The sequence below is a fragment of the Oryctolagus cuniculus genome, chromosome 5, assembly GCF_051225735.1.
Source record: "Oryctolagus cuniculus isolate XC-2025 breed Fujian yellow rabbit chromosome 5, ASM5122573v1, whole genome shotgun sequence".
Classification (NCBI taxonomy): domain Eukaryota; kingdom Metazoa; phylum Chordata; class Mammalia; order Lagomorpha; family Leporidae; genus Oryctolagus; species Oryctolagus cuniculus.
In genome coordinates this window covers 63,790,057-63,815,612 of record NC_142871.1, presented here as the reverse complement: position 1 = coordinate 63,815,612, position 25,556 = coordinate 63,790,057, and the positions used below count along the sequence as shown (strand labels likewise).

The 25,556-nt window shown below is 40.5% G+C and overlaps 1 protein-coding gene across 6 annotated transcripts in view; it reads right to left on the bottom strand.

Annotated features, from left to right (window-relative positions):
* The window catches only part of PDSS2 (decaprenyl diphosphate synthase subunit 2), a 293,668-nt gene that overhangs the window by 137,527 nt on the left and 130,585 nt on the right, over positions 1 to 25,556 (bottom strand). Inside the window, exon 3 of one of the 6 annotated variants that reach the window (XM_089332768.1) lies at positions 223 to 497. The exons of the other annotated variants lie outside the window; for them this stretch is intronic. Within the exon in view, the coding sequence (XP_089188894.1) occupies positions 359 to 497 (139 nt within the window). The 3' untranslated portion in view covers positions 223 to 358. Of the gene's footprint in view, positions 1 to 222; positions 498 to 25,556 lie in introns of those variants that run through there. 6 annotated transcript variants of the gene reach the window in all.

Sequence of the window (25,556 nt, the reverse complement as noted above, 5' to 3'; positions counted from 1 at the left end):
GGCGTGCCACAAAGTTCACTACCCCCCCCCCATCCTACTGCATTCTCCAGAAATTTTCTCTCTTATAATTTAGCACATTTTCTTTCAGACTTTTGTTAAATGTTTTTTAACAAATGTTTATAAACATAAATAAAATGCTAAGCATTTATAAACATAAAACAAATGCTATACATCTTCCCATAAAATATGTTCATATATATACATATACACACATACATATATGGTATTATAGTTTGCTTTATTTATTTATTTAAAGATTTATTTATTTATTTGAAAGAGTTACACAGAGAGGGAAGGAAAGGCAGAGAGAGAGAGAGAGAGAGAGAGAAAGAAAGAGAGAGATCATCCATCTGCTGGTTCACTCCCAATTGGTTGCATGGCTGGAGCTGTGCCAATCTGAAGCCAGTAGCCAGGAGCCTCTTCTGGGTCTCCCATGCAGGTACTGGGGCCCAACGACTGGGCCATCTTCCACTGCTTTCCCAAGCCATAGCAGAGAGCTGGATGGGAAAAGGAGCAGCCAAGAATCAAATGGGCGCCCATATGGGATGCTGGCACTGCAGGCAGAGGCTTTACCCACTGTGCCACAGTACAGGTCCCTTGCTTTATTTATTTGACATGAGTACAGTTTAAAGATTTTTTCCATGTCACTACATATGGGTTTATCTTATTCTCTTTAATGATGGATATTTATCCATATTAAGGATGAACCACAATGTTCTTCAGACTTTATTAATAAATACTTGTCACTTCCTAGCTGCTCTTATTATAAATAATGATATTATAAAACATTCTCATGCATATATCTATGTGCATTTGTGGGAGAATTCTGTAGGACACCCTTCTAGAAATAAAATTATAGTGTCAAAGACTATGAAATTCTGCTAAGTGGGCTATTCCACTTTCAAAACAAAAATAAAAGACCTGGTTTGTGACCATCCGTAATTTCCCTTTTAAGTCTCTGAAATGACAAGGACATAAGTTTCACACCTAGGATTCAGTGAAGAAAAACAACTCCAACTTGTGCCTTGAAATCAGCCCAGACTTAGCCATTGATTACGGTGGTGATTCTAGAGATCCCTCTGAAAATGACCTCCTTTTCTCTGGAAATGGTACCCCTCTCCAATGCCCTCAGACCATAAGGTGGAAAGTAGCTGCCACATATGTTCCACATAGCTGTCTCTTCCACCCTGGCTGAGTGACCCCCAGCTGAGCACCTGGCCCAGTCTAGGGCATGCAAATTTGTTTTCCAGGCAATCTGAACTTCAGGGTTTTCTGGGAGATGTTGAAGCAGCATTCAAGAAGAGCATCATTTGAACACGTAGTCATGCATTGCTCATGTCATTTCTGTGGCTACCACATGCACTGTTAGACACCAGAAAGCACAAAGCTTAAGAGTTCAGATTCTGGACTCAGATGGCCTAGATCCACATCCCAGCTCTGCCATTCATTAACTCTGGGACCTTGAACATTAGCTGGGCCACTCTCAGCGCCCAGTCTTTACACCTAAAATAGTGATGTCAGCACAGGTCACAGTGTTGTGAGGGTTAATTGTTAACTGACTGTATAGATAGTTCTGAGAACAGTGCCTTTACATAGTGAGTGGTTACTGAATGGTAACTTTCAACTGCTTGTGCTTCAGCACACCTGTCTCTTACATCTTTAGAGGAAACTTTACCTCCCACCTAGCTGCTAAGTACAGGTCAGGACAGAGTCACCTGCAGAGCAGTAAGACCCCCAACCCATGGTGACAGGGAGTCACCTGTGGCATCACAACATCCATGATGTTGTGGGGGCATCGTGGATTTGGCACAGACCCCAGAGTCCCCTGGACTTCTGATGCTCTCTTGGTGATGGGCAATTTTTTCTACCCATCCAGACCCTCCTCAGCCTCCAGGCCTGACCAGCCTTTGACGTTCCTTGATGAACCTGAGAAATCATTTATTTAGACTAATACATCTGTGTTACGGATGAAGATCCAGCAGACAGGAAAGGCTGACTGAATACTTAATGCCTCATAGGTGGTAGATATTTGAACTGTTATCCAGGTCCCCTAAATCCCATCTGATGCTTTTTCCTCTACAATCAATAAGTTTGCTTCATCAGCAAAGAAAATATTATTTATTTATTTATTTGAAAGTCAGAGTTATAAAGAGAGAGGAGAGGCAGAGAGAGAGGTCTTCCATCTGCTGGTTCACTCCCCAATTGGGATGCAGATAGTAAGAGTATAAGCTCTCTCTCTCTCTCACTGTCTAACTCTGTCAAAAAAAAAAAAGTATAAGCTGTACTTCTAATTTTTTCTAAATGTTCATCATGCTTTTCTAAATGTTTATCATGTTTCAAGAGCCTGACAAAACAATTTAAGTTCCTGGTTGAACTCTTCTCAAAATACTTGTTTAGTGACAAGATAAAATCAGCACAAGATGAGCAAATCCTTTTACAGTGCTGGAATGCATATGTTCCAGAAATTATATTTTTTGGTGGTCCTTTAGATACAGTACATAGATATATCATTATAAAAAGATTTTTAAAAAGATGTATTAGTATTTGATAAGCAATCTTAAAAATCAATTAACATTGATTACATGGTGCTAAAATAGTAAAAAAAGATCAGAGATGAATTTTGTAATCAAATTTGGTGAAGCTTATCGGCTAATAAACAAAAGCTGAGATGTCTGAAAACGTCCCCTGTCACCTCAGAAAATAACATTTTAAATTTGCAAAATATGTTAATTTTACAATTTTGGCTTCAAGCCCAAAACAGCTATAAATATTAGGACCTGATTTTCATAGAGACTTCGAGGACCATGCTGCTTCTTGTTGCATCTTCTCTCCCACAGTTAAATCTCTCTTTTCCTGGCATGACTTCTCCTGGCCTCCTGCATCCATAGTACTGGTCCCCAGTTTTGGAGAAGGCAGGTGATACAGGTTATTAAAGTCTGTATACATTTTGAGAATGTATATTTTTAGCAAATAACTCATTGGAAGGATGGCCAAATGTGCATGCCATTCTGTCCATCTTAGGAGTACCTGTGGTATGCCAGAAGCTGCTTGCTGATGTCGTTGCACAGTGAAAACATCAGAGTTCTGCCCTCCAGGAGTTTACATCCTGGGAGCAATAAAAAAAATTAATAATGGCTGGCATCATGGTGTAATGTGACAAACCACTGCCTGCCACATCAGCATCCCATATGACTGCCGGTTTGAGTCCCAGTTGTTCTACTCCCAGTCCAGCTCTCTGCTAACGTGCTTAGGAAAGCAGCGGAAAGTGGCCTAAGTAATTGGGGCCCTGACACCCACGTGGGAGACCCAGATGGAATTCCAGGCTTCTGGATTAGGCCTGGCCCAGTACTGCCTATTGTTGGCTATTTGGAAAGTGAATCAGTGGATGAAGATTCTCTCTCTGTGTCTCTCCCTCCCTCTCTAATTCTGCCTTTCAAATAAATATTAAAATAAACCTTTAAAAAATTAATAATAAATAGAAGCAGGTGGCCGGCGCCACGGCTCAATAGGCTAAGTATCCACCTAGCGGCGCCGGCACAGCAGGTTCTAGTCCCGGTTGGGGCGCCAGATTCTGTCCCGGTTGCCCCTCTTCCAGGCCAGCTCTCTGCTGTGGCCCAGGAAGGCAATGGAGGATGACCCAAGTGCTTGGGCCCTGCATCCCATGGGAGACCAGGAGAAGCACCTGGCTCCTGCCTTCGGATCAGCGCAGCGCGCCAGCCGTGGCGGCCATTGGAGGGTGAACCAATGGCAAAGGAAGACCTTTCTCTCTGTCTCTCTCTCTCACTGTCCACTCTGCCTGTCAAAAAAAAAAAAAAAAAGATGGGCAAGGTGGCACAGTGGGCTAAGCCTCTACTGGGACATCCACACCCCACAGTGAAATGCCTAGGATCTGGTTCCAGCTCAATCCAGCTTTCTGCTAATGCAACTGGGAGGCAGCACATGATGGCCCAAGTACTTGAGTCCCTGCCATCCACTCAGAAGACCCACATGGAGTTTCTGGTTCCTGGCTTCAGCCTGGTCCAGCCCCAGTTGTTACGGACATTTAGGGAGTGATCAGTGGATGGCAGGTCTGTCTTTTTTCTGTCACTCTGCCTTTCAAATAAATAAATAAATAAATCTTTTAAAAATGTTTTTAGCAATGAGAAAATCATTTAAGACATAGTTTGTGGTTTGAGAGCTCAGAGTTTGGCTGGAGATACAATATGGAAAAAGATTTAACAACAGGCCGGCGCTGTGGTGCAGTGGGTTAACGCCCTGGCTTGAAGTGCCAGCATCCCACATGGGCGTCTGTTCGAGACCCGGCTGCTCCTCTTCCAATCCAGCTCTCTGCTGTGGCCTGGGAAAGCAGTAGAAGATGGCCCAAGTCCCTGGGCCCCTGTACCCACGTGGGAGACCAGGAAGAAGCTCCTGGCTCCTGGCTTTGGATTGGTGCAGTTCCAGCTGTTGCAGCCAATTGGGGAGTGAACCATCAGATGGAAGACCTCTCTCTCTGCCTCTCCTCTTTCTGTGTAACTCTTTCAAATAAATCTTAAAAAAAAAAAAAAAAAAAAAAAAAAAAAAGATTGACAGCCCTTAAGGCATTCGGATCTGGCTGAAGAGCCCATGACAGTATTTTAAGCATGGAAAGCCAAGACACTCTGGGAAAAGGAAAAAAAAAAAGACCTAAATGAAAGATCTCTGTGAGATCCCAGTGGAAAGAACGGGCCATCAAAGAAGGAGGCACCTTTCTCTGAAGGGAGGAGAGAACTTCCACTTTGACTATGACCCTGTCGAAATAAGATAGAAGTCGGCGAACTCAAAAGGCTTCCATAGCCTTGGCAACTCATGACTAGAACCTAGGGAGATTACTGACGCCATAAATAAGAGTGTCAAATTGTTAAGTCAACAACAGGAGTCACTGTGCTTACTTCTCATATGGGATCTGTCCTTAATGTACTGTCCAATGTGAAGTAACGCTATAACTAGTACTGAAACAGTATTTTACACTTTGTGCTTCTGTGTGGGTGCAAACTGATGAAAGCTTTACTTAATATATATTAAATCGATCTTCTGTATATAAAGATAATTGAAAATGAATCTTGATGTGAATGGAATGGGAGAGGGAGCGGGAGATGGGAGGGGTGCGAGTGGGAGGAAAACTATGGGGGGGGAAGCCATTGTAATCCATAAACTGTACTTTGGAAATTTATATTTACTAAATAAAAAAAAGAAAAAATAAATAATAAACTATTTGTCTATAAAACAAACAAACAAAAAGATTGAACAAGATAACTACAAAATATATAAGAGTAATATGAATGTCAGGGTCCCTAGCTGCTGCAGGGGTATTCAATTATGATTGCTAAGGATTGCCGGCGGGTGGGGGGTGGGGGGTGTGTGGGAAGGCTAGAATGCAGAGGTTACAGGAGAGCTGGGCTTTTCTGGGATCACTGAGAGCAAGGCTGCTGCCGTGGCTTATGCCTACTGGTGTCACGGGGGGCTGCCACTGCAGTTAGCTGGAGACTCCAGGAGGGTGGCTGCTGCTGCTAGCCAAACAGGGCTCCCCTGCCACTGCTGGACAATGAGCAGAGCTGACAGCTGCCAAGGAGTGGCTCGAGAAAGAATGGCTGCAGCCTGCAGACTGAAACTGCAACATGGGTGGGGTGTAGGCTTAGGACAAAGACCTGAGTGTGTCACCTCAGGGCCTGAGAAAAAAAGAAATTAGTGTAATAAAGGAGCAAAATCCAGCAATATCCCTCATCTTACAGCCAGAGCCCCAAATGACTTCAGTAAATTAAGAATAAAATGAGCGAATTGCTATTATCTGCCAAAAAGTCATTTTCACAGGGACAAAAGAAAATTAACATGCTTCTTATTTATGTTTTGCTTAAGTAAGATTACCTGAGCCAGTGAAACGCGCACTAACAGTTGGGCCTTACATAGCATGGAAGAATATTCACTGTCAGTTAATTATCTGAATGTCAAGTCATTATACTACCTAATTTCACCGGCACACTTTCATCTCCAGCAAGTGCCCTGCTGTGGTCTAAAACAGAGGTCTACATATTAATCAGAGCAGCCTTATCGAGTTAATTCCATTCGAAGAGAGCAGAGAAATAAATGATGCTAACTTAGCCCTCTGTCTTCCCTCTCATCCTAAAGAAAAGAATGCAGTGAAGATTTCTAACAGGAGAGCTGATAACAGAGAACACTCTGGCAAGCCGTCTTAAAAGATAAGAATGTTCAGCTTTCCTTGGCCTTAAGTTGAAGTCATAAGGATGAGATGATTCGTAATAGAACTTTCCTTCCATTGTGCAGATCCTGCCCTACCACGGCCCTTTTCTACAGGAAAAGACTGATCCAGGAGAGAGCAGGAGAGCTTCAGCGCTCACACTGGGGGAAGGGAAGGGTGCTGGACTGTTCCTCAGGTGGCCCATGGTAGGCGGCTGTCACTTTGATCCCTGATAACAAAAGCAATTACATTTCTCTGTATTTTACACAGTATTTACATGGTTATTCTAATTATACTATTAATGCAACTCTTGAGTTGTTACATGGCACAACCCATAGTTGTATATTTATCACGATAAATAAAGAATTATGAACATTTCTCCATATAATATATTATTTAAACCCTAAAGCAAGAAAATCTAGAATAGCTTACTTATATTAGTCTGCCCAGGACGACACAACAAAACAGCACAGACGAGGTGACTTCCTGGGGTGAGGAACCTTTTTTCTGCCCAGTGACATCTGGATCTTTACAATATCATTCGTGGGTCATACAAAATTATCAACATAAAAATTAGCCTGCTATGGATTTATTAAATTTTGAGTGCCACCTGCAGTTGCCTTAGCAGGGCCAGACCAAATTATTTCAGATGCCATAACATGGCCCATGGGCTGGATGATCCCTACTGCCGGTAGACAGACATCTACTTTCTCACGGTTCCAGAGGTTGAAAACACACAGTGGAGATGCTGACAAATTCAGCTTCTGGTGAGGGCTACCTTCTGGTTTGCAGACAGTTAGCTTCTCACTGTGTGCCCACACAATCTTTCTTCTGTGTGTGCATGGTGCGGGAGCCATCTCACTATTGTCTCTCCCTCTCCTTTAAGTTCATCAGTCCTATGAGAATAGGACCTCACCATTAACACCTCATTTAACCTTAACTGCCTCCCTAAAGGTCCTATCCCCAAATACTGCCAGTCACATTAGGGCTTCAATTTACTAATTTTGGGGGATACCGTTCAGTAACACCTACTAAGCAATATCTATGTACAGTGTTCACAATCTGATAACATACCAAGTCAAAGAAATAACAATGAATTCAGTTTATTACAAAACACAATTAAAACTGAAGTCCATTTGTAAAAACAAGCAGGTTTTAATGTATATTCTGTTTCTTTACTCTCTAAAGCACAATTTTGGTAGAATCTAAGACAAAAGATGAATAAGACAAATGCAGTCCTGTCCTTTAAGAGTTTATAATGATTGTGAGAAAGAAAAAAGCAGATCATATCAATAAAGTATGATAAATGGATATCTCAAAAAGTTCATGGAAAATGGAATTTAAGATTAAATTTATTTTGGTATAAAAAATTGGAATCCATGCATAACAAAGATCTTTTAAAACTTGCTGGAAAATGTGTATTATAAAAAATTATGCATGGATTTCCAAACTTTTACAACAAAAGAAACTATCTTTTCATTCCATTTCTACAAACTTTCGGAAACACCCTCATATACTACTGTTATTAAGAAAATGAGTTTGAAGATGGGTGTTTGGCACAGCAGTTAAGATGACAGTTGGGACACCTGGTTCCGACACTGGAGTTCTTAGGTTCAGGTCTCAGTTCTGCTTCTGACTCCAGCTTCCTGCTAATGTACATCCTGGCAGACAAGCATATGATGGTTCAAGTAGTTGAGTCTCTGCCACTCATGTGGGAGACCCAGATTGAGTTTCAGGTTCCTGGCTTTGGCCTGGCCCAGTTCTGTCTCTATGCTTTTCAAATAAATAAATTTCTCTTTTTTAAAGTATGTTTGAAGAAAAATCTGGTTTAAATCTGAGATTTGCTACTGATTGGCTATGTAGATCTTGGCTAAATTATTTAACATCTCCAAGTCTTACTGTCTTTATTTATATAAAAGGACTTTCACTACTGACCAAAGGTTAGGATGGTTATAAGACATAAATGAAGTAATACATATAAAGTGCTTTCAACACAATGTCTTGGCACAGGGTCTGTGTTCAGTATGTGGTAGCTATTATCAGTGTTTGTACAGACTTGTGCAAGGTGTATTATGGAAGTCTAGAAAAGTGTAATTAGTTCCACCTGGGTGGGGGTCAGGGAAGATTTCTAGAGAAGATGATAGCAGAACTGTATCCTACGGAGTAAGTAAGAGTTAGTCTGAAAAAGAAAGTTGGGAACAGTCTCATTCAGAGGAAACACACAGTGTATGCAAGGCACTGCAAGTATCTGGCATTTGCTGGCAGATCTAGTGCAAGAATGGTTATTACTCAGTTCCCATTTGCCTTGGCATCCTACAGCATAGTTGTTTCTTCCTTCACATGGTTTGCCATTCATCTTCCCCAGAAATATGCTCCCTACCCTTGACAGCTATGTTGGATTTGTATTTCATGAACAGTTCAGGGATAGGTGTTTGGTGCAATGGTTAAAAGGCTGCTCCAGATGACTGCATCCTTTACTGGAATATCTGGGTTCAAATCCCAGCTCCATTTTGGAACCTAGCTTCCTGCTAATGTACTGCTTGGAAGGCTCAAATACTTGGGCACCTGCCTCCCATGTGGAGACTTGGATTGAGTTCCTGGTTCCTGTCTTGGTCCTGGCCCAATTCTGGCCATTGAGGGCATTTTGAGGGTGAATCAGAAGATGGCAGATCTCCATCTTTCTGCCTATAAAATAAAATAAAAATGAACAAAAATTTTAAAAAAGAAGAGACAAGACAACTGTCTAGACAAAGTGGACAGGCCCAAGATTCAGAATTATGGTGCATGAACAGAGTTATGCTCTCCCATCAACTACTTCCTTTCATCTCCCTAGACTTCCATTTTCTTAGCTTGAGAATGATATCAGACATCACATTGCTAGGAAGAAACCTAAGAGCTGCCTAGCTTTTCACATGATTTTCTAGGTCTATTCCAGGAAATATAAACATGTGCTCACATTCTAATTTTACATACCATGCTGAGAATTCTACTTCATAAAAATGATGAACTATAGTATATAAACCAAGAATGCACTTCCTTACCCAGAAGTTCAAAATATATTAAAATTATACTTTGGGAAACAAAAATTCCATTCTCTTAGAATTCCAATTCTGTGTTTTCAGAAATTATAAATTAACTAGTACTGCATTTGTTTTATAACATGAAGTTGGGCCCAATTCTACTCTTTAATTCATATTTTTCAAGTCTAAATATTGTGTAAAGTATCCTGTGGGCCTTTAGTATACTTGGGACTCATATTTCAGAGTAATTTGGCTTGTTAGATATCTTTTTCTTTCTATCAAAGAAATAAAATTCTTATAACAAAATGAGAATAAAGGTAAAAAAATAAAACAAAACTATGGGAAAGATCATCAGAGGCTACCAACACTGTCTTCAAAGCATTAATTCCCTGAGCTAAACCCAGATATACAAAGCGCAGTCTTAGAAGTCTTACATATACTTAGAGGGAGCTTTTCATATTGTCATTTCTTTGCCAGTAGAGTCAGTCATTCTCTCTCTCTCTCTCTCTCTCTCTCTCTGTCTCCCCCAACACGCACACGTAGGTCTTGTCACATGTTGGTCTCTGTACTGATAAAAGAGCAGCAATCCTTAGCAGAAGCTTCACATACTCAAATACAAAAGCCGTGGGAATGGGATAAGGACAGACAATCCCCTGTAGAGACGTTTTACACCCACCCACACACACACACAATCTTTTAACCTAAAAATATATTTTTTTCCTTTAATTACAGTTTCCTATATAACCATTAGTGGGCTCCAGTGATGCCAGCCATATTTATTAGAGGCGGCATGTCAAATAGGGGTTGACAATTACAGTCTCTATCAATACATATTATGCCAGATGGTAATGAGCCATCCACAAAGGGCTAGCCATCCAAAATAATCACGTCGCTTTCCAGAGAAATGTCGAAGAGGTTATGGTTTATTACACAGTGCTCATTAGATATACAGTGGCAGCATTAGCAATTTTTCCTTCATTTGCGTCTCATTTAAGGATCTGCCCCCACAAGCACAGTCAAATTAGTACACAAGGTTAAAACCATTATGCCTAGAAAAAAATTAAGTTGCATTTTATTTTACAGTAATGGTGGATCAAAGGTCCTTGGAATCTATTATTTGTGAAACCATTATCTAACACAGAATATTAACAAAAGAGAGAATAAAAGCAATGCCCTGGCAGCATGGCTGTGACAGGAACGAAGGCAGATGGTTTGAAATAAGCAAACACCACATTACTTAATTAAATACCACTAAAAAAAGCTATCTTAAAAATAACACCAAGGTTGTGACATCAACTGACAAAAGTCACTAACTTAAAGTTAATGATGAAGTGCCAAGCTATACTTTGATATGCCTCGTTTATATCAACTTATTTTTAAACCTTTTTTATATTGCCTTTGTGCCCAATTTGATTATAAATTCACCTCTGCTATATTTATTTCTTAAAAACATAACCTGACTTCTCACCTTTGTGGCAAACACATATTAATCAATATTTAATAAATTGTAACATGCAGATATAACTATTATAACTTGGAACATCTGGTCAAGAAGGCAGAACTTGGAAAAAGCTACAAAAATTAAAACGGATACTGCTAAATAATACTTAGTGGAGTTTACCAAATCAGCAGATAATTAGTTAACAGCATCTGAGTTATTGGCAGAGTAAACAGTTATAGCAAAGCGATCATTCGAAGAGACTTCTGTTGATAAAATGTTATTATTCATTAGAATCAGAGGGATAATATTCCAAATATACTTTCCCCATATTTTATCATTAATCAACTATATTGATTATTCAAGGATCTCTTGTTTTCATTTAATGAACGATTACTGAGTGCCTGTCATATATCAGACCTGAGAAGGCACTGGAGGGAAGCAAGAGGAAAAACTACAGCTCTGTGACTCAAGAAGCTCATGGCCAAGACAGTGAAGGATTCAGACAAGAAACCAAGTAATTTCAATCCTGGGCAGTAAATATTATCTCAGAAGTAACCGCAGGTTGCCAAGAGAGCCCAGAGGAAGGGGGCCTAACTCAAATCTTGATGGAGTGAGGCAAGAATTTCCCAAAGAAGTAGCACTCACAGTGGGACCGAGTGGGGAATTCTACCCAATGAGAACCATGGGGGAGAAATACACTGAGAAGGCGGGTAAGGGAAGACAGAGGAATGGGACACAGCTGAAATGGGATCAATGACCTCAGATTACCAGAATACACAACTGTAAGAGATCTCCTTTTTTGAAGTTGCTATAAATGGGAGGAAAATATCCTGAATTATATTGATGGACTTTATGAAACAAAGTCACCAAGAAGTCCTAGAATGGTTTAGACCTTTTTTTTTTTTTTTTTTTTTTTTTTAAGGTATCTTGAAGAAAACTGTGCTTCAGGTCCAGATCTGGTCAACCAAATTGCAGAGCGGGGACCAGAACTGTGGCACAGCAGGTTAAGCTACCATCTGCGACAGCAGCATCCCATATGAGCACTGGTTTGAATCCTGGCTACTCCACTTAACACAATGGGAATACCTGGGAAAACAGCGGAGGATGACCAAAAAGCTTGAGCCCCTGCCACTCATGGGGGAAACCTAGATGGAGTTCCAGGCTCGCTCTCTCACTCTTGCTCGCTCGCACTCTCTCTCTCCCTTTCTCTAACTCTACCTTTCAAATAATAAACAAATCTTAAAAAAAAAAATGCAGAGTGTATGAATGTACAATCTACTTAATGTTAACTATAAGTCTGAATAATTTGCTAGAACCAAATTTTGAATTTTCTTATTCTTTTTTTTTTCCCCCAAAGACTTATTTATTCATTTATTTGAAAGAGTTCTAGCAAGAGACAGAGATAGAGAGGATCTTTCATTCACTGACTCGCTCACCAGATGGCTGCAATGGCCTGGGCTGGGCTGGGCCGAAACTAGGAGCCAGGAGCTTCAGCCAGGTCTCCTACCTAGGTGGCAGGGGCCTAAACACATGGGCCATTTTTGCTGCCCACATATGAAGCTGGCATAGCAGGTGGCAGCCTTAGGTGCTAGGCCACAATGCCTGCCCCTCCTTAGTTAATCTTACTCTGCCCAACGAGATACAACAGTAATCTTGCATGTTTTTCCCTCAACTGACTAAACATGAGCTATCTGTAACAGCACCACTTTAATTTTTGTAATCTGTTTTTCATCTAGTATGTGCGTCTACTTTCAAAATACCTGCAAGATATAAAAAAAAAAAAACTTTTAGAAGACAGAGAACAGATTCATTTAATTCCTTTGGGGTGGTACTCAGTACAATTTATGTATAATCAGATACTTTAGACAAATTTTTTTCTTTTTTATGGAAATGTCATTATGTCCTAATACAGTGCCTCCTTATGCTCTGATTTACAGCCCAGTGGACTCTTGGGTAGACTGGTGGTTTCAAGAAGCCACTGAGAGTAGCATCATGACAGTAGTTTGTCCTTTCCTCTGGAGTAAAAGAGATTTCATCTTTTTGTGAATATTGGATCTTTCCAAATTAGTCCTTATTTATCTACTCTGATGCAGCTTTTTAAATGACTGCCATTTTCACATCCTCAAAAGTGTTTTAATTCAGCAGTTTTTGACCTTCTAATATATTCTGTCTAATGAATAAGTGATAAGCACAGACTACAACTTTTTTTTTAAAACTATACATAAAACTACATCTCTATAACTTTGTACATGTACTATACGCATAACTTTGAATAAACGGTTGTGATATTATTCCTGGATTTGAACCTTACTAGACTGTATTTTCTTCTACCAGAAAAGCCCCCGGTAAAGAACATCAGAAGTCACAAAAGGTATAAACGACCACAAGATGATAATTACAACACAGAACCAGAAGTCATATTGCTGAACCACAGGAAAGCAAAAGGAACCAACCCTCAAAGTGACCATCACTGCTCTAAGTGCACTTCAGCAGTACAAATAATTACGAATGCCAAGGTACAAAGAGAGAACAAGACTGCTGAGGGTGGACCCAAAGAAGGCCTTGGACAGCCCACTCCTCTGGGGAACCCGAGGCTTTGTTAAAGAGGCCACTATGACAGTGCAGTTTCTTTCCACTGCTCTGTGGTCTGTCATTTGTTCACTTGCTCTCTCCTCTGCCCTATTCTACAGAGGTTGAGATGGCTCAGGTATTACATTAGATGATGTTCAATAACTGACAAAAAACACAGCCAGTAGTTGTGGGGAATATAGACAAGAATTTGATGAAAGACAGTGTGAAGAATTGAGAAGGAAAGGCACAAATGGGTGAGGGGGAGAACCAAGGCAGTAAATTAATAGTCTGAATCACAGACTTTAATGCAGTCCCAGAAATAAATCTTTCCTCTGTGTGTGTGACAAACCTGTTATTTTATCTCAAAATAACAACATGTCTGAATTTGGAGTTTTATGACCACGCATTCTCCAAAGACAGTACTCAAATTAAAAGCTTGCCTGACCTTCCAGTTTTAAGAAGGGAAGGGGCCAGTGTTGTGGCACAGCAGGTTAAGCCACTAGTTGTGACAACGGCATCCCATATTGGTGCCAGTTTGTGTCCTGGCTGCTCCACTTCCCATCCAGCTCCCTACAAATGTGCTTGGGAAAGTGGCAGAAGTTGGCCCAAGTCATTGGGCCCTTGCACCCACATAGGAGACCCAGAAGAAGCTCCTTGCTTTGGTTTGGCAAAGCCATGGCTGTTGTGTGGCCATTTGGAAAGTGAACCAGAAGATGGAAGAATCCTTTATCTCTGTTTTTCAAATAAATGAATACATATTTAAAAAAAAAAAAAAAGGAAGAAAGAAAAGAAAGAAGGGAAACTATCCAGGACACCATTAAACCTTTGGATTCAATGTCTAGCTTCTTATTTTATGGGTAAAAAATGAAAGCACGTCTAATATAATACTCATTTCTAACAATAACAGGGGAGAGTCATCTTCACTGAATATAGTACTGACCTATTAATGGTCACCATTTCCATAACAAAGAAACGGTGAGCACTTAGTGCTTGATGACACTGTGTAGAGCACACACCAGTTTGGGGTATTCAGATCCTTAAGGATTCTTCAGAGCAGGTGAAGAATTTTTCATAGAGGTTATTTTCCAAAATCTCTTTTAAAACAAAAAAGATTTACTTATTTATTTCAAAGTCAGAGTTTCAGAGAAAGAGAGAGAGAGAGGAGAGGAGAGAGGAGAGAGATATCTTCCATCTTCTGGTTCGCTCCCAGAGATGGCTGCAATGGCCTGGTTGGGCCAGGCCAAAACCAGGAGCCTCATCTGGGTCTTCCACATGGGTGCAGGGGACCAAGCACTTGGCCCATCTTCTGCTGCTTTCCCACAAACATTAGCAGGGAGCTGGATCAGAAATGGAGCAGCCCAAATGTGATACCACCGTCACAGGCAGCAGCTTTTACCCACTACGCCACAATGCCAACTCGATTTTCCGAAATATCTATGGAAACCATTCGTTTATCCTTGGAAAAAAGTACATCCGTTAATAAAAATTTCAATTTTGTTTAATTTTGTACCCATTAATAAGATGAGATATTGGTCATCTCACAGCCATCAGATACGGGGATTGGCAGTTACAAGTGTGTCTAAGAAAACGGAAAATCAAGTAATTGCGATTTTATGTAGAAAGTGTTTGGTAAACAGGCTGTTTTTGAAAGGGGGTAGGGTAACAACAAAGGGGTGCTCAGTGGTGAAGAGGTTGGGAGATAATGTGCCCTGGTTAATTTCCTCTACTTTCCCTTGGCCACCGCCTTCATGCCCCAAGGAAGTGGCCATCCATCCACAGTACATCCAACAGGAGGCCAGAAGAGGTCAGTGGAGAGCAGAGCCAGACACCTGTCCTGCCACCCACAGGACTGGCTGCTGTAGACCTCAGCTAAGATAGAATACACCCTGACAGTCATTTGCTTACTCTGACACAATCAGAGCTGAGTTTAATCTTGTTGTAACACTTAACTTCTAAAGAAAGGTTTGAGAGAGAAAACAAAACACTTCTTTCGTGCAGTGGTAAAAGGGAAGATATACCAAAAAACCCCAGGAAGGAGACAATGAAGATTAAAAATGATAATGCTTTGATATCGACTTAACCATCCTATTTACTCTGAAATGGTACTTCATTATTTCTCAAAAACATAGGAGTTGTAGGTGCTCAAAAATTTCCATTTAAATATACTAAAAATCTGATTATTTGTGCTGGGTGGGTGGGTGGGGAGATGTGCAGTTAATAAGAACTGATCAAGTACAACGTCCCCAACTAATACATTCTTTCTAAAACAAACTAGAGAATAGAAAAATTAAACATGTTCTTAAATGTTTTAAATATTTAAATATAATTTTTTTCTTCCTTTTACCTGCAGGGAAGTGTAAACAAAATAGAAAGCTCTCCCCCTGGCATTTGAAGCTCAAGAATCAGAAGGGAAAAGGCCATGCAGATTTTTAGGTACCAGCTCCTGTGCTTTCACCTGCCTCCCTCAGCAACCGCCTTCTTTGAAGGCCCATCTGTGACACCCAAGAGCCAGCCTTAGCTACTTTCCCAACAAAATCTGATCTGAGGAGTGCTTACTGAGGGTAAACTTGACGTAGTGTTCCAGATACAGAGAGAAGGGCAAACGTGAAAGACTATATGGTATCTGATGTCAACAGCTCTGTGAATCTAACAGGTAAAGTCAATTAGATTAGAAAATGCTAAGAAAAGACCTGAGACATGTGGATATATCCAACAAATTACTGAGAGGACCAAGGTACCTTACCTACTGTTCCTGAGGAAGATTAATTCTCAGCCAAATGCCACAGACAAGGTAAAACAAAGTTTGTACAAGGTACCTTTGGAAATATGCCTGTTAAGCACTGCAGGTGTATCAAAAATAAAACCATAAATGGAATTAAACCCTACTAGTTTAGTATTACTCCATTAAAATTCCCTGACAATTCTGATTTTTCATCTTATTATTAAATTAAAATTGCCTTGGACTACCTATAAAGAGAGGAGAAAAGTAAATTCCTGGTTTTTAAAGATGTGCATTGAATGATGTACAATTAAACACAAAAATGCATTTTAAGTGCAAAGTATCCTTCCACTGTTGCCAGAAAACAACAAAGGGGAGCTAAGTAATTTCACAGACATATTTTCTCACTCTCCTTCACTGGGAACACAATCATTTGCATGGCATAATAAGCTGTAAATTATAAACATTTTTACATAGCCTGCTGCAAAGAAAAGTCTGCCAGCTTTCTCTTATATTGGCTAGCGTTCAAGTGATTAACTGCAGCTTTGGAAGGAAAGGGTGGAAACTTGTTTTATGTCTCAGCTTGTTGGTTCTTTTATGTACAGCCTCTGAAAGTCCGTTACATCATTATTTGCAATGAATATATAAGTAATTATAGTAGAGTAATAAGAGCTTTGTATTACTGCAAGATACAAATTACCCATGGAGAGCAGCAAATCTTACAGGTACATAATCATCCAAGTATTTTTTGATATGGTATCTCCAATGAGTACAACTATAACTAACAATACCAAAACTCAAAGCACTAAGCATTTTGGGACAATAACAAATGAAATGGACTCTGCTCTTTGTCTAAATGAGAAGTCCATTAGACAGTACCTCTACTTAAGGCACAAGTCAAGTTTTAAAAATGGTTCCTGTATCAAAATATACAAGCTTCTGCATATCATAACAGTTAAAGAATAAATCTGTGAAAGAAAATGTGCAGTAAAAGATATATGTCATACAGAGTTTTTATTTTGATATTGTACAGAGCTCTACCAAAATTCATGTTCAACCCCATAAGGAAATTTTGTCTCAATAAATCAACAATAATACATGGAACTTGAGTGCTGGCCATAGTGCTAGGATTTTGAAAGCCAATGAAAAAGTATATAACTTAATTATGTAATTAAGGGGGGAGGGGAGGGGGAAGGGAGGAGGAAGGGGGAGAAGGAGGAGGAGGAGAAGAATTATTCACAGAATAGTCCTTTTAGGTTCCAGCTCTAATTGAGTCATGGCTTTTCCTAAGGTTTTGAATCCTGTATATTTATGAGTAGGTATGTTTGACCCTTACAAGCCACAAACTGAGGTATTGAGAGAGACAGGACCCGTTATCTCCTCACCATCCTGGTGAAAACTAGTTTCTTTGAAACCAGTTCTACTTTCCACCATCACCCAGCTTCTCTTGTCTCTCTGCATTCACTGATGTCCTTGGCCTCTTGCTCAGTCCGGTGGTTTTCCTGGTTGAATTCAATCATGTGAACTTCCCATCATGTAGTTTCTCCGTCTATTCAATCTACCATATTCTGTCTAACTTACTCTCAGGCACAACTGAAACACAAACATTCAGAATTGTTACACTTTTGAAATCTTCATTTCAAATCTCCTACTTTCTATTGGCCACCCCCTAACTTCTCAGCTCTCTCACTGCATTACTACTTCTGCCCCTGTAACCTGACTCATCATGACTGCCAGTCCCTTGGTCACTATTCCTAATTCTGGGCTCCCTCAGCTTCACTTCTTTTCCTTACATTTCATCAGCAACATTCTTGTAGAAACCCTTTTGGTGGTGGTGTGTGGGGTGGGGTGGGGGCAAGGAAAACACCCTGATCATGTTTTTATCTTCTTCACTTCTACTCTAGGGCTAGTAGGAATTGTCTTTTGCTGTACTATGGGATTTCTATTTGATCCTGCAGGGATAGGATGCAATTGAAGATTTAAGGACACTTTACTGCACTTACAGACTTGGGAAGAGGAGGGAATGGGATAATTTTATTAACAGAAAATGGAGACCCAAAATGCTGAAAACTACAGAGTGGAAAGATGCCAGGGTCAGAGACAACTTACCTGAGAATCTTGGCTCTGCCTCTATTACCTGCACCATCTAGCTCTGCAGTTTTCAGGAGTGAGAAGAAGAGCCAGAGAGCACAGTGAGGACAGAGTTCCTCAGCCACCAAGCCACCTGTCTTACCCAGTACCTTACGGGAGTGGGGACTAAGGTTGGTCAGTCTTCCTCTCTCTCTCTCTCCCTCTTTCATTAAACGAGGAGGCTGTCAGTGGATAAGGGTGGACTGTGGACCCAATGGTGAGTAATAGCTCCAGCAGTTAAGTTCTAGAAACATTTCTAGAAATAAAAACACATCAGTAATAGATGCCAGGAATGCTGCTAGTTGCATAGATTATTTTCTTGCTTTAACACCTTAAGTCAAAGACTGCTTCTTCCTCACATTCACATTTCCCTCAACACCCAGCCCTGTGTCTTGCAGAGAGGTAGTGGTCAGAATGGGTTATATCAGGCCACAGGTTACTTGAATCTAGCAGGGTATGTGCCCTGTTAATTTAACTACTGATTTGAAGCCCATTCTTGTCCCAGTTTTATAGACAAGTAATCTCACTGAGTGATTAAATAACTTGCTTAAGGTCAAATAACTAACCAGGTACAGATCTGAGACAAGAACTCAGACCTCTGGCTCTTTATCTATGTCTGTTTTATAACACGCACGCTGTTTAGCACTGAGGATGGCTTCATTTTGGGTTCAAAGGAGCAGCATTAAATCTGGAAGCTATTAAGCAGACTCTGCTATAAACATGTTAAGTGACTATATATCTTTAATTTTTAATAACAATTGTGTATATTTCCAGTGTGAGATTTCAACACATGCATACAATGCATAAAACCAACACTGTACTGAGGAGTGTCAAGATTTAAGCACTATTGGCGTAGGCACTGTGGCGCAGCAGGTTAAGCCGCCGCCTGCAGCACCGGCATCCCATATGGGTTCTGGTTCAAGTGCAGGCTGCTCCGCTTTTGATCCAGCTCTCAGCTACAACCTGGGAAAGCAGTAAAAGATGACGCAAGTCCCTGGGCCCCTGCACCCACGTGGGATTCCCGGAGGAAGCTCCTGGCTCTTGGCTTCGGATCAGTGCAGCTTCGGCCATTGCAGCCATCTGGGGAGTGAATCAGTGGATAGAAGACCTCTCTCTCTCTGCCTCTGCCTCTCTGTAACTCTGCCTTTCAATTAAATAAATAAATCTTTAAAAAAAAAAAAAAAAAGAGTTAAGCACTGTTTAAAACGTAGAATTGGGCACAAGACATTGGCTTTGGCTTTGGCTTTTTTCTAGTCAACATATCGTCCTACAAAACAATTTATGCAGCCCAGGTCTTTTGCTGTGATATAGTCAGACAGGCTAATCTATATCATGTGATTTGTATATGCTAAACTAACTCTCGGCTGAATAGATTAGTAGCTTAGCCCACCTACTTTTTGTGGTTAATTATACTTGTTGTATGAGGCTGTACTTATTTTGTGTGCTTCCAAAAGCCCCGCTGAAGTAATGACTTCTGCTGTATACAGTACATTGAACATAAAGAGCCTTCCCCTTTCGTGCTCAACATATAATTGCTGCATTTGTGCATGCTGTGTAAGTTGAAAATAACAATAAAAAGTTAATGAAGAAAATAAGTACCAATTGTAATGAATTAGTAATATTGCTAGATTTGTATCTGGAGTTTATTTTTATTATTGTAAGTGGAATACAATCAATAGGAATCTGTAACCAAACTGTGTATGCTTTCATCTCTTGGGCTCTCCCTGAATAGGAGCTGAGATATCTTTAGGAAATTATTTTCAAAAGCATACTCTTAATTCAATTTCTCAGCATAATCATTTAAAATCACTCTCAATAGCACTCCTCATTTTTAAGGGTTTTGCAGCACAAGAAGATATATTTCTCAGATGGGTTTACATTGCTTTCCAAAAATGAAATAAAACTAAGTTTTAAATTAATTTTAATTACACAAAACATGAATAGGTTTTATTAAAAAGCTGAAAAATTGTTCATCGACAGTCAGGGCAAGGGCTGATCAAGTCATTGTTTCTCATAGTGTCCATTTCACTTCAACAGGTTTCCCCTTTGGTGCTCAGTTAGCTGTCACCGATCAGGGAGAACATATGATATTTGTCCCTTTGGGACTGGCTTATTTCACACAGCATAATGTTTTCCAGATTCCTCATTTTGTTGCAAATAACCGGATTTCATTGTTTTTGACTGCTGTATAGTATTCTATAGAGCACATGTCCCATAATTTCTTTATCCAGTCTACTGTTGATGGGTGTTTAGGTTGATTCCAGGTCTTAGCTATTGTGAATTGAGCTGCAATAAACATTAAGGTGCAGACAGCTTTTTTGTTTGCCAATTTAATTTCCTTTGGGTAAATTCCAAGGAGTGGGATGGCTGGGTTGAATGTTAGGGTTATATTCAGGTTTCTGAGGAATCTCCAGACTGACTTCCATAGTGGCTTGACCAGTTTGCATTCCCACCAACAGTGGATTAGTGTCCCTTTTTCCCCAACAGATCCTCGCCAGCATCTGTTGTTGGTAGATTTCTGAATGTAAGCCATTCTAACCGGGGTAAGGTGAAACCTCATTGTGGTTTTGACTTGCATTTCCCTGATCGCTAGTGATCCTGAACAATTTTTCATGTGTCTGTTGGCCATTTGGATTTCCTCTTCTGAAAAATGTCTATTGAGGTCTTTGGCCCATCTCTCTCTCTCTCTCTCTTTTTTTTTTTTTTTTCCCGACAGGCAGAGTGAACAGTGAGAGGGAGAGAGACAGAGAGAAAGGTCTTCCTTTTGCTGTTGGTTCACCCTCCAATGGCCGCCGCGGCCAGCGCACCGGGCTGATCCGAAGCCAGGAGCCAGGTGCTTCTCCTGATCTCCCATGGGGTGCAGGGCCCAAGCACTTGGGCCATCCTCCACTGCACTCCCTGGCCACAGCAGAGAGCTGGCCTGGAAGAGGGGCAACCGGGACAGAATCCGGCACCCCGACCAGGACTAGAACCCGGTGTGCAGGCACCACAAGGTGGAGGATTAGCCACGGCGCCGGCCTTTGGCCCATCTCTTAAGTGGGTTGTTTGTTTTGTTGTTGTGGAGTTTCTTAATCTCTTTGTAGATTCTAGTTATTTATCCTTTATCTGTTGCATAGTTTGCAAATATTTTTTCCCATTCTATCGGTTGCCTCTTCACTTTCCTGACTGTTTCTTTTGCAGTACAGAAACTTCTCAATTTGATGCAATCCCAATTGTTAATTTTGGCTTTGGCTGCTGTGCTTTTAGTATTTTTGTTGTTGTTGTTCTACTTAATACTATTGGTTGAACTCTGTAATTAACACACAATTATTCTTAGGTGTTTAAATTTAACTGAAAAGTGATCTCTGCTAAATATAAGAGTGGGAATAGAGAGGGAGGAGATGTACAGTTTGGGACATGCTCAATTGGACTTGCCCCAAACAGTAGAGTTAGAAACGTGCCAGGGGATTCCAATTCAATCCCATCAAGGTGGCATGTATCAATGCCATCTCACTAGTCCAAGTGATCAATTTCAGTTCACAATTGATCATACTGATAGGTCTAAGAGTCAAAGGGATCACATAAACAAGACTAGTGTCTGCAAATACTAACTGATAGAATAAAAAGGAGAGAACGATCCAACATGGGAAGCAGGATACACAGCAGACTCATAGAATGGCAGATGTCCTAAACAGCACTCTGACCTCAGAATCAGCCCTTAAGGCATTCGGATCTGGCTGAAGAGCCCATGAGGGTATTTTAGGTATAGAAAGCCAAGACACTCTGGGGGGAAAAAAAAACCAACAACAAACAACAACAACAAAAAACTAAATGAAAGATCTCTGCAAGTAAGATCCCAGTGGAAAGAACGGGCCATCAAAGAAGGAGGTACCTTTCTCTGAAGGGAGGAAGAGAACTTCCACTTTGACTATGATCTTGTCTAAATAAGATCAGAGTTGCAAACTCAAAAGGCTTCCATAGCCTTGGCAACCCATGACAAGAGCCTAGGGTGATTATCAATGCCATAAACAAGAGTGTCAATTGTTAAGTCAACAACAGGAGTCATTGTGCACTTACTCCTCATGTAGGATCTCTGTCCTTAATGTGTTGTACAATGTAAATAATGCTTTAACTAGTACTCAAACAGTACTTTACACTTTGTGTTTCTGTGTGGGTGTAAACGGTTGAAATCTTTACTTAATATATACTAAATTGATCTTCCGTATATAAAGGTAATTGAAAATGAATCTTGATGTGAATGGAATGGGAAAGGGAGTGGGAGATGGGAGGCTGCGGGTTGGAGGGAAGTTATGGGGGTGGGGGAAAAGCCACTATAATCCAAAAGCTGTACTTTGGAAATTCATATTTATTAAATAAAAGTTTAAAAAAAAGCTGAAAAAATGACAAAGTCCGCTTTGACTATTAGAAAGCATTGTTGACTACTTATTTATTTATTTGAAAGGAAGAGCCACAGAGAGGCAGAGGCAGAGAGAGGTCTCCGATCCACTGGTTCACTCCCCAAATGGCCACAACAGCCAGAGCTGTGCTGATCGGAAACCAGGAGCCAGGAGTTTCCTCCAGGTCTCCCATGTGGTTGCAGTGACCCAAGAACTTGGGCCATCTTCCACTGCTTTCCCAGGCCATAGCAGAGAACTGGACCAGAAGTGGAGTAGCCAGGACTTGAACTGGCGCCCATATGGGATGTCAGCACCGCAGGCAGTGGCTTTACCTGCTACACCACAGCACCAGCCCAGACTTTGACTATTTGTGTCCCTGAACTTGTTCTTAACACACTCTATCCCCACTCTGCAACCACCTTTAATACAGATGAGTGTGGTTTACTCCTGACTTTTTCTATAAAGTTTTTTTTCTTAAAAGAAAAAATTCATAATAGTTTCTAAAAATGCTATATATTTCAATATTCATTACTTCATATTTATATAATTGAGTCCTAAATAAATAATATGAACATGCTCCTATTTAAGCCTCACTTCTTAAGATACTTTTTGATTTATTCAATCCCCAAGAGTAAAATGAGTACAGTTTGCTAATTTTGTTTGGCATTTTTAAGTGCTAGACACATTCTAATAAGTGGAATGAAGGTGAGGATTGATAGTCACAGCCTATTGTTACTATAATTAGAAGTCATCAGATCCTAATTAGTATAACATTAAAATGACAAATTATGAACCACAATATTTGCAGCTGAGACCAAGTCCAATTTCCTAATTCAAAGGTTTATAGAAAAACAAAATAACTGGCCCCTTCCACAGCTTTTTATATTTATTCTCCAGTTTTCTTCTCAAGATGATTTCACACAGGCCTCCAAATACACCACCACTACTTCCCTTAACACTCCATCAAGCAAGATCAATTTTCACTTACAGAAAATATTCAGTTGATAATTTTATTCTCATTCATTAGCTCACCTGCCCCCTAAAAATCATGTAAATAATGATAGAAGTACTTGTTTCAGGGCTGGCATTGTGTCATAGCAGGCAGACACCTCCTGCAACACCAGCATCCCATGTGGGTGCTGGTTTGTGTCCCAGTTGCTCCACTTCCAATCCAGCTCCCTGCTAACAGCCTGAGAAAAGCAGAAGATGGCCCAAGTGTTTGGGCTCCTGCCACCTACATTTTTTTAGATTTATTTTATTTATTTGAAAGGCAGTGTCACAAAGAGGCAGAGGCAGAGGCAGAGGCACTGGGTCTCCCATGTGGGTAGAGGGGCCCAAGGATTTAAGCCATCTTTCATTGCTTTCCCAGTCCATAGCAGAGAATTGGATCAGAAGTGGAGCAGCCAGAACTCAACCGTTGCCCATACGGGATGCTGGTACTGCAGGAGGTGGCTTTACCCACTATGTCACTTTTTTTAAAAGTACTTGTTATAAAAACATAATTGACATGCTTTAAAATTTGTTATTTTTAAATTTGAAATTTGTAAGTGTACATTTAATTTGGCCTAGAATACAATGTTCTACTGAATATCCAGCCATCCAAAGACTTAAATAAATACTATGTCCAAGGCACTGGTGACATATGAAGGTATACAAAGCTACATGCCTGTTCTAAAGGACCAAGAAATGTAATACAAGACATGAAGCAGGGATCTGCAATAACAATAACAGGCAATACTCATTAAGCACAGTTTAAAAGTATTATACGTATTACCTTCTTTTTTAAAAAAAAATTTATTTAATGAATGCATTTTTACATAGATACAACTTTAGGAATACAGTGGTTCTTTCTCCCAGCTCCCATCCCACCTCCTTCACCCTCTCCCATCTCCTTCTTCATTATGGTTCATTTTTAGTATGACTTTATATACAGAGGACCAACTCCATGCTAATCATAGACTTCAACAATTTGCACCCACGCTCACACACAATATATAGAGTACAGTTTGGGGAGAGAATTTGCAGTCGATTCTCATACTGCAATTCAGTAGGGACAGAGGTCCTATATGGGGAGCAAGTGCACAGTGACTACTGCTGTTCCTTTAACAATTAACATTCTTTTTTATGACATCAGTGATCATCCGAGGCTCTTGCCAAGGCTATAGAAGCCTTTTGTGACCACAGACTCCATCAGTATTTGGACATGGCCATAAGCAAAGTGGATGTTCTCTCTTCCCTTCAGAGAAGAGTATCTCCTTCTTTGATGACCCTTTCTTTCCTCTGAGGTCTCACAGAGATCCTCTGTCATATTACCTCAACCCAACAAACAAATCTACAAGGTACAGACAGGTTACCTAACTTGTCTGGGAGTCACACAGCTAGTAAGTTTAGAATAAGAATTTGAACTCCTGCAATTTATAACCAATTTGATATATTTCTTCCCCTTCTTGATCACCTAATGTGAGACATCAGAAAGTCACTACCTTTCTATGTTTCAGCTTTCTCATTGATGAAACTATTATTTCTGGGGCCGGCGCTGTGGCGCAGCGGGTTAACACCCTGGCCTGAAGTGCCAGCATCCCATATGGGCACCGGTTCGAGACCCAGCTGCTCCACTTCCAATCCAGCTCTCTGCTATGGCCTAGGAAAGCAGTAGAAGATGGCCCAAGTCCTTGGGCCCCTGCACCCACGTGGGAGACCCAGAGGAACCTCCTGGCTCCTGGCTTCGGATTGGCGCAGCTCCAGCTGTTGCGGCCAACTGGGGAATGAACCATCAGATGGAAGACCTCTCTCTCTCTCTGCCTCTCTCTTTCTCTGTAACTCTGACTTTCAAATAAAATAAATAAATCTTAAAAAAAACCCTATTATTTCTGCCTCACAGGGTTTCCATAAGGATTGAAATTCAGACAGCCTGAAACAGAATAACATTTACCAAAGTTTTGTAGCATTCCACAAGATGAACTGTTGATAGAAGTTAAAGGATTCTATAGTCAAATAATGAGGAAATGATATCTCTTGCAGATTCACAATGCATACCATATGCATATAACAACTCCCATGGAGTTTGAAATGAAGAAATCTTTATAAT